At 29.8% G+C, this 10690-nt stretch overlaps 1 protein-coding gene across 2 annotated transcripts in view; it reads left to right on the forward strand.

Annotated features, from left to right (window-relative positions):
* LOC129754643 (calaxin-like) overlaps positions 1 to 10398 on the forward strand; it is a 40832-nt gene extending 30434 nt beyond the window's left edge. The window contains exons 4-5 of one of the 2 annotated variants that reach the window (XR_008739052.1): positions 4652 to 5176; positions 9772 to 10398. Coding sequence is in view for 1 of the 2 variants with exons in the window: in XM_055750815.1 (XP_055606790.1) it covers positions 4652 to 4767; positions 9772 to 9790 (135 nt within the window). In the remaining variant the exon portion in view is untranslated. The remainder of the gene's footprint in view (positions 1 to 4651; positions 5177 to 9771) is intronic. The other variant, XM_055750815.1, reaches the window with a different exon arrangement.
* Positions 10399 to 10690: the final 292 nt, after the last annotated feature.

Below are 10690 nucleotides of genomic sequence, written 5' to 3' on the forward strand. Positions count from 1 at the left end.
CCACAATTTCAAATAAAACCCTATCTTGTCTTTGAAATTGGATTTTATTAAAAAAAAATTATCGGAACAAGTCCATCCATTACGTTATTACTAATCATTTTTATAATTATAAAACAATTTTATATCATAATAAATTTAATGCTGATTTGAAATATTCTTCAAGAGACCAATAAATTTCAACATCAACTTTAATTTGTGTTTATTTATTTTTTTCTAAATACACATAAATTATACAAGGCCACCACATTCACATTTAAATCCGGTGTAACGAATTTAAGAGCAAATTTTAATTAATTTAGGTGTTTGCAACTGATAGAATATGTATAAATTATAAAAGAAAATTTTGCACTTTTCTGATAAAACTTTAAAACATTTCAAACAAATTTAATACAAAGGTTTTTTCCCCAAGACTTTAAGTTATTTAGAATTCTGCGAAAGAAAACCTATGAAAAACCTATTACCCATTTGTTCGTTTTTTCCCAATTTTGTAAAATATAAGATATTAAACGAACTTCTAAAGATGTTTTAACTGAATTGCATTTGAGATATTTTTGAAGCAAAAATCAAATCGTCGGGCAGATTTCGAGAAGATCGTTTATTTGAATCATCAATTTAATTCTATAAAAAATTAGGCAGATAAAAAAAAATTAAATGAATAAATAATAGAAACTAGTGAGTAGAATTAAACAAGAATCATTTTCATCACATGACATCAAATTGTTCCTAATGGAACAAATTTTCATATTCATAATCTAGAAATGTACTTACTAAAATATCATGACTTTTACCGACAAGGTCGATCAATTGAGTTAACATTTTATTATAATTTCCAAAAAAATAAACCAAGTTAAGCTGTATTTTTTTCAAAATAAATTTAGGTACCGAACTTTAAAGTCTAATTTTTAAGGAAATTTGAAAAATTTTTAAATAAATTTGTCCTTGTTTTTTTAAGTTCAAATTTTTGTGTTTTGAAAACATAATCTTCTTGGAAGCCTCATCTAAATTTTGAATTAGAAAGACTTTTGTTCTAGCTTTTGTCCATGAAAAGTTCGAAAAATGATTCGAAGCTATCTTAAGGCTTAATTTAAATGCGAAATGTTGACTCAATAACTATTTGATTTTCTTAATTTTCCTATAGCTTAAATTATGACAAATGTTCCAATTCCAGATAGCATTAGCGTTATCACGAAAAAATAAAAGTTGTTTCAAGTATAAAATGATTTTTTAATCTTTAATCTTGTTTATTGAAAATTTCACCAATGTTTTCACAGTCAGAAAATCAAAAAGAATGGATTCAAATGGAATCATACATAAATTCAGATAATATCAGATATTTTTCATGATTTTAGAAACCAAGACTGGTCACAAGATTTCTCAGCCGATTTTAATATTTTAATATTATGAAATATTTTGAAAAGTAATATTCTTTGTTTTAGTTACGTATTTTCTGTAACAAGTTTAAAATAATTTAGAAATTTTTTAATGGATTTTGATGAGAATGTTCAATTAATATTATTGAAAGTTTAAATTAAAGAACTAGCACCACTATAGTTGTTAAACGCTAAAAATATTTATTTTTTAAATTTATTAAAAAGAAATATTTTTATGGGAAGTCACCGACCAAATTTTGGTGGATTTGAACTGTAAAAAGCCCTACTTTCAACCCATGCCAAAATTTGCGTTACTGTATTTTTTTTTTTAAATCCTGCTATTAACCACACCGTGCCTTTTTTTGGTATTGTTGGTATTTTTAGCTAAATTTCAATTTCGAAACCCCCTCCCCCCCCCCCATGGACGAGTCCTTCACACGGGCCTGTTCAGTACTAAAAATAGCGAATACTCTATTGGTTTCTGTTTTTCTCTCAGACTTCAATATGTTATTTCTCAAACGTTACTATTGTTTGGATTTTCTATTTGATTACATTATCTAGTTGTCACTTCAATACTTATGTATATTGAAAACTTGTTATCCAAATCAATCACTTAAAATATTTTTGTCATTTCAATTTCAAATTAGGACACTAGTTCTCGATTGCAACTTTAAATTTTTAAATTTTGTTATTTCTAATTTGACTACCCAATCCAAGTTTGAAATTTCAGTTGTCAGGCTAAGATATGATTGAACACATGTTCATGATTTTGTTACTTGATTTTTTCCAATTAAGTAAACATTTTCATAATCCTTTGCTTGAATTTGAGAATCTTTACGTATAATAAATAGAAAATCTTGAGTTTTTTTTCATTGATGCTGAATAAAGGTCCAATAAAGTTTGCCGAAATGCCCATTCATATTTAAATTTAATATGATTTTAGCGGCGATTAAAATAAGAAAACATCTGAATTTTTGGTACGGAATGTTCAATAATGTTTTCTTCAGAAAATCTTAATTGTATTAGAATATAAAGGAAGGATTCTTTAATCCCTGTTATGTTCAATAATTGGATGTTGTTTTGAAACATTCCCAAAAATTCAGGTTTTTCTTACAATATTTCTGTGATTTCCTGTGCAATATCTAATTGTTTTTATGGTGCTTGGTAATGTTATTAAAAATATTTTTGTTTAAAAGTATTTGTCATCAAAACTTTATTTTTTGCTGAAATTTTTTTTCTGAAATTGTGATCTAATTATGGAATGCTAGTTTAAAGATTTTTATGAGCATGTATCTATTTAATTTAAAAAAAAAAAATGGTTTCAATGCTGAAAACAGCGGTGGTTTAAATAAACCTATGTTTGTCTCATCCTTGGTGTTTTGTGGTTTTCAGGAAACCCATTCGTAGTTAATGGTATTATCTGAAAGTTTAAATAAAAAAAATTATCCTTGGTTTTGCCGTTTTTGTTAGATATACAAAGATATGGATGAGCAAAGTTTCCTACTTTGAACATACTGTTCCTGTTTTGGTACAGGACTTGTATCCTATAATGGACCCATATCTAAAACGCCTGTAAATAGTAAGATGTTGAGATAAAACATCAAAAAACTGATTTAATATTTTATTTTAAATAAAAGTACCATGAACCAATATTACAGATTCTTAAGTATTCAAATAAAAATCCTTATTTCTGTTAGGAATTTCTGAAACTTTTTCCTCATTAGCACATTTTTCAGCAGCATAATAGGTTTTTTGTGTTTTGACTAATAGCTTATTTACCTAAAGCTGGCAAAAAATGTTGGGAATATGCAATATAGGTTCTTAATTATGCCTTTATGAAAATTTGCACCCTAATTGATTGGTTGGTATTGAAAAAATTAATGTCAGTTGTTAAAATGAAACATCACGGCTGAAAGTATCCTATTATTAAACCCTTTACCTATTTTCCGGGTTTTCCGAAGATTTTCTATAATTTTAGGAAAAATAGGTAGTTCATATTCATTATAGCAATAAAAGCTTTCTTTTAAGATTAAGGTTGGTCTGGTAAATAATGTGATTCATTCTTAATCTCTCTGAATTCTCGAAAAACTAATCACTAAATGAGCTGTCTGTTTTGCCACTAAATAGAAAGAACTTTATTATGAACGGTGAGAATTTTATTAGAATTTTTAAAATGGCAAATAACGGTATGATAGGGTTAAGGAAGAACAAGAGTTCATTATTTGCTTTGAAGTGTCTTTAATCTATGCAAACGAAATGAGTTCATCATTTAAGGACTAAAGAAGGCTCTAGGTCCAAAGTAGGAGCAGTCAGCCAAAGTTATTTTGGGATTTCTTGTTGAATTTTACTTTGAGCTGCTATTTTTTCGAATACCGGTATAAATATTTGTTCCCCGAAATTGTTCGAAAATGCACAACCTGTCTAAGACGCATTCCATACTATTCATCTTTTTATTTATCACACTTATATAATATTTTAATGATGAAATAAATTCACAGGGATAAAAGCATTGGGAGTAAAATATCTGTACATATTTTTATTCAAAAGGGTTCGTTAATTAATCATATAATTGTTTCTCTCAAAAAACATTAAACTGATTTGTAAGATTGGAGAAATAATCCTTAATCTGGTCGTTGAATTACTGAATTCTTCTAATTCAACCTAGTTGCTATAAATGCTAAAGCAGATTCAATCAATTTTAGCTTGCAGTTTTCAGAAATTTTGTAGTTTTTATAGGTCTCAAAAAATTAATATGCAAAACAAATAAATTTCAAAAATCAGCATATAAAGGCTCAAAATTAATTGCACCGAATTGTGATTAATTAAAAAAGAAAAATTTTAAACATTCTTTACAAAATCATCGGAGTTCTGAACAACAACCCAGAAGGTCGATTTTTAAGGGTTAATATGTATCCTAAAAGTAATTACCATATCACGTCATCTCATGCCTTTTTTCATTGGTCATCTCGACGTTTTTTTTGCAATCCCTTCATTTCATGATTTTTTATTTTCCCGTAAAAATCATTTTAAACAATTGGAAATGATGAGTACATCAAGAAAAAAAAATTAATTAAGATTTTTCAATTTTTTCATACATTAATTCTTGCAAATTTGATACTTAATGAAACGGAGGGTTAAGTTATTTGGAATCGAAACTTAAAATTCGATTTTTCCAATTTTTCTCCCCTCTTTTGATGATTTTCGAGTTTTAAGTACATACATAAGTATCCTTTGAAGTAAGCCTCGCTTTCTCACTTGCATTTTCTTTTTCTTTCTTCTAGGTTTCATTCCAAGACTACCAGGAAGCCATCACCGAGGAACCGTTGCTGCTGGAAGCTTTCGGACAGTGTTTGCCATCGGATCGAGCCACGGCGTCCTTTCTCTCGACCCTACAAGTGTAATGTTTCCATTTTTAACTCCTGGTTTTTTTCGTAGTGTTCTCTGTTTGCAAAGCGTGTGTTTTCTTGCCCCACATTGTTTCTTTTACATTGTTCTTTCTTGGTGTCAATCAAAAACAAATCAAAAACACATTCTCTCACTCGGTTTTCGAGTCCATGTAAGTTTTGACAAACGAACAACAACTACACCAATTGTTGAAACACACCCGGAAACTTCGCGCCAGACATCCCTAGAAAACGGAATCAGTGTTTGAAGCTTAATTTAACCTCTTCAAAATTCAAACTGAGCAACATACAAATTAAACCACCCATCCACCCATTCCAACCCCAAAAATAAACTCCGTTCAACATGTGTACATATCAAAATCTGGGCCTCCCGGAAATTCGATTAAAACCATCCTGCAGCAGGTAAATCAAGGTTTTGGACGCATTGATTTGTGAAGTGCAAGTCACTGTCTGTAGTCCATTCATCAGTTTTCTTTCAAATCTAATGCGCCTGCCACCCAACAACACCACCCACTAAGACCGCCTCAGAATGTTTCTGACACAACTCCCACGATGCCGAGCTTTCCGTGTTTTGTGTCCCCGTCCTTAGCTCGATTTGTGTGTATGTGTACAATATGTATGTGTCTGTAGGTTTTCCTGTTATCCTGGCTCCCGTCCACGTGGCAGAGCTTTATATTTCAACCGGAAAAGCCTTTTGTGCCACTCCAAATCCACCAAACTAAATATGTGCTTTGTGTATGTGTTTATGTAAAAGCACTGAATCCTTTGAAGCGTGCCTGCTCTCCTTTTTCCCATTTTCTTTTCTACTTTTTTTTAGGAAGCATGTTGTTGATGCATGTTAACGTTATTTAAACGTAAGCCAAGCTAAGAATATGTACATACACAAATAGTGTAAGCCACATTCCAAGTTTCGGTAGACGAACAACGACGGGTGACGTTTGAAAAAGAATTATATTCTGGCCTAGCAAAACACGACATTGGAACTTTATTTTGATTTCTAGTTCTTCCGATGTAAACTGCGTCCAAAAAGCTACTCAGCTAAACTTGTTTCCAATTCTGAAACTGTTGAGAGGGGTCAAAGTTCTAAAGAAGGAAATTGTTTATACATAGCTATGTGTAGAACTTCAAAATTATCGGATTTGTTACACGTGAACCGGGCACGTGGCACACTTTAAGGCCCATAGTCTACAAAAAGTTGGAACTCCAATCTCAAACAGCAGCAACTTACCATTCTTTGGGCCGAATTTCACCAAATAAATTTTGTTCAGTTACTTGGACTGTTAAATTGAAATTTGTTGACCATTACTATACTATACATTTATTAAAAAATGAACTATTTTTGTTTTGTGTATTCAACATTTCAATCCATTTTTTTTAAAATTTTATCAGGGACCAAAAAGTGTCATTTTTGCTCTTAAATAGACTGCAAGCCGGAATTTTCCCAGGACTCATTTATTTCACGAGCAAAATTGATGGAAAACTGTCTAAATCATTCTTACCAAAGTAACCAAAAATTCCATAGAATGGTCTCTTTGAAGCTTACTCAGCCCTGATTCTTATGGGAACTTTCAAATGCCATAGTCAACGCTGAGTAGAACGCTATTTGGCTTTCAAATAAAACTTTGAATAAAAGTAAATCTAGCTATAAAAAAGCCAGAACCCGTTTATTGCTTTGAAATCTGTCGTTAATTTAAAAGTTTTGATCCCAATTTAAGCTCAGAATCGCCATAAAATACTTCTAAAAGACAGAAAATGAATTTTAAAGCTTTGATCCCAAATTAAGTTCAGAATCCCAAAAAAACGCTTCTTAAGGCCAGAAAATGTATTTTAATGTGTTGATCCCAAATTTAGCTCAGAATTGCAAAAAAACGTTTTTTAAGGCCAGAAAATGTGTTTTAGAGTTGTGATCCCAAATTAAGCTCAGAATCTTAAAAAAAAAACGCTTCTAGAGGTCAAAAAATGCATTTTAAAGCTTTGATACCAATTTTAACTCAGAATCGTAAAAAAATGCTTTTAAAGGTCAAAAAATGCGTTTTAAATCTTTGATCCCAAGTTAAGCTCAAAATTGCAAAAAATGCTTTTAAAGGCCAGAAAATGCGTTTCAAAGTTTTGATCCCAAAATAAGCTCAAAATTGTTAAAATTAACGCTTCTAAAGGCCAGAAAATGCATTTAAAAGCCTGAACTCTGCTGATGAGAGTTGAGAAACAATTTTTTTTAAGTTTTTCTTCTTCTTAATTTGTGTTAAGTGACAAAATGACAAAAATGACAAAAATGACAAAAATGACAAAAATGACAAAAATGACAAAAATGACAAAAATGACAAAAATGACAAAAATGACAAAAATGACAAAAATGACAAAAATGACAAAAATGACAAAAATGACAAAAATGACAAAAATGACAAAAATGACACAAATGACAAAAATGACAAAAATGACAAAAATGACAAAAATGACAAAAATGACAAAAATGACAAAAATGACAAAAATGACAAAAATGACAAAAATGACAAAAATGACAAAAATGACAAAAATGACAAAAATGACAAAAATGACAAAAATGACAAAAATGACAAAAATGACAAAAATGACAAAAATGACAAAAATGACAAAAATGACAAAAATGACAAAAATGACAAAAATGACAAAAATGACAAAAATGACAAAAATGACAAAAATGACAAAAATGACAAAAATGACAAAAATGACAAAAATGACAAAAATGACAAAAATGACAAAAATGACAAAAATGACAAAAATGACAAAAATGACAAAAATGACAAAAATGACAAAAATGACAAAAATGACAAAAATGACAAAAATGACAAAAATGACAAAAATGACAAAAATGACAAAAATGACAAAAATGACAAAAATGACAAAAATGACAAAAATGACAAAAATGACAAAAATGACAAAAATGACAAAAATGACAAAAATGACAAAAATGACAAAAATGACAAAAATGACAAAAATGACAAAAATGACAAAAATGACAAAAATGACAAAAATGACAAAAATGACAAAAATGACAAAAATGACAAAAATGACAAAAATGACAAAAATGACAAAAATGACAAAAATGACAAAAATGACAAAAATGACAAAAATGACAAAAATGACAAAAATGACAAAAATGACAAAAATGACAAAAATGACAAAAATGACAAAAATGACAAAAATGACAAAAATGACAAAAATGACAAAAATGACAAAAATGACAAAAATGACAAAAATGACAAAAATGACAAAAATGACAAAAATGACAAAAATGACAAAAATGACAAAAATGACAATAATGACAAAAATGACAAAAATGACAAAAATGACAAAAATGACAAAAATGACAAAAATGACAAAAATGACAAAAATGACAAAAATGACAAAAATGACAAAAATGACAAAAATGACAAAAATGACAAAAATGACAAAAATGACAAAAATGACAAAAATGACAAAAATGACAAAAATGACAAAAATGACAAAAATGACAAAAATGACAAAAATGACAAAAATGACAAAAATGACAAAAATGACAAAAATGACAAAAATGACAAAAATGACAAAAATGACAAAAATGACAAAAATGACAAAAATGACAAAAATGACAAAAATGACAAAAATGACAAAAATGACAAAAATGACAAAAATGACAAAAATGACAAAAATGACAAAAATGACAAAAATGACAAAAATGTTAAAAAAGACAAAAATGACAAAAATGTCAAAAATGACAAAAATGACAAGAACGACGAAAATGACAAAAATGACAAAAATGACAAAAATGACAAAAATGACAAAAATGACAAAAATGACAAAAATGACAAAAATGACAAAAATGACAAAAATGACAAAAATGACAAAAATGACAAAAATGACAAAAATGACAAAAATGACAAAAATGACAAAAATGACAAAAATGACAAAAATGACAAAAATGACAAAAATGACAAAAATGACAAAAATGACAAAAATGACAAAAATGACAAAAATGACAAAAATGACAAAAATGACAAAAATGACAAAAATGACAAAAATGACAAAAATGACAAAAATGACAAAAATGACAAAAATGACAAAAATGACAAAAATGACAAAAATGACAAAAATGACAAAAATGACAAAAATGACAAAAATGACAAAAATTACAAAAATGACAAAAATGACAAAAATTACAAAAATTACAAAAAGTACAAAAATGACAAAAATGACACAATTGACAAAAATGTTAAAATTATCATTAACGAAAAAAAATCTTATTTTGTATATGTTAATTATGATTGTTTTGCTAATTTTATCAATTTTGTCAAATTGTTTTTTTTTTGTTTATTTTATCATTTAGATTAATTTTGTCAACAATTCATTGTCAAGTGTATTAAACCGAATTTTTTTTTTTCATAAAGAGCAATGTTAACCACCAATTAAATTTTTAAGATTCTACTACTTCAGCATGTTGCAATTTAAATTTCCCACAATTTTCAACGCAACAACAATCACCAAAAATCTCACAACTGACTGTATTATACAACTTCGCCCGACACGCCCGATGAACATTTTTTGCATTTTAATCAATTACTAAAACCAACCTAAAATACAACATCCTCATCACAGCACTGCAAAAATCTCAAAAATAGATTTTTGCCTCCCATTAATTAAAATTCATAAAACCAGTCGAGCCCATAGCCGCAACAGTGCTGTCCCATTAAAATTCACTTCCGACAGATTAAAATCACTCTAGTTAATACCGATCGCATAGTATAAGAGGAACCAGAAGACAAACCCACCCGGTAATAATTATCTAACACCAAATTTGCCCCTCAAATCACCCCCAATCTTGAGTCACAACCCCACAATCGCATAAAACGCATAACACACATTCTAATAATCTTTCTTCTCTTCCTCATTGATCGAACGGAACGAATTCGGTATGAACGAAACCAAAACACGCAACGGACCTCGACCTTCAAAACCTCAAACAAACCGTGCCAACCCGACAGTCAAGAAGAGCAAACCTAAAAACCCTGGCGGTCCGTCGCTGGAACTGAACTACCGCAACAAGTGGACTCGGACAGGTTACGAGAAGAGCTTCCTCATGTGATTCGGTGTTGAGTTTTTTTTCGTCTTTTATGATATTTTGGAGTGAAGCGAACGGTTCATCATGATCATTCATTAACGGATTGGAAGAGAGACGGCGACCAAAAAGCCAAAGAGCTAATTGCCACGCATACCTAATCTATCGAACAGCAAACCAAAGCCGCCAAAGCAGCGAACAACACTTTTGACGAATGAGCGTGTTTGTTTTAACATATCAAGGGCAACCGCATTGAGGAACCGAAATCAAAAAAGTTCCTCAAATGTGTGCTAGTGCATTGTATTAATGAATTCTTAATCTAGGTTAAGGCTTCAAGTGCATTTGGAAAAACTTGCTATTTAGATATCACTCAGATAGTTGTAGTTGATAGAATTTTTTAATAGTTGTCTAATAATGATAAGTAAATAAAGAAATAACGTGTTTTCAGAACAAGTATTGTTTGATTGATTCCATCCCGAGCAGACTTTTATGGCAAAATTATAGCAAATTTTGCTATCACGCCTTGAGAGCCGAACTTGCTCTCATTTTGCTTGACATAAGGTGGTACACAGCAAAAATGAGAGCAAAGATTTCCATACTTGGTTAGCAAAGTGATACCAAATTTTGCTAAAACTGAGACCTTAACTACACCTCATTTTCCGAGAGCTTGGAGAGCACAATGATGCCAATATAAAGCATCGCATTGTTTTCAATGAAAGCAAAATTTGGCCTCAATATACTCTCAAAAATTAAAAAAGAACGAGGTATCGCGTGGGTCTCGAAAAAAGCAGTGATGCCAATCACTTTGCTTACCATGAATGATAATCCTGCTTTCTTTTTTGCTC

This window comes from Uranotaenia lowii, chromosome 1 (assembly GCF_029784155.1).
Source record: "Uranotaenia lowii strain MFRU-FL chromosome 1, ASM2978415v1, whole genome shotgun sequence".
NCBI lineage: Eukaryota > Metazoa > Arthropoda > Insecta > Diptera > Culicidae > Uranotaenia > Uranotaenia lowii.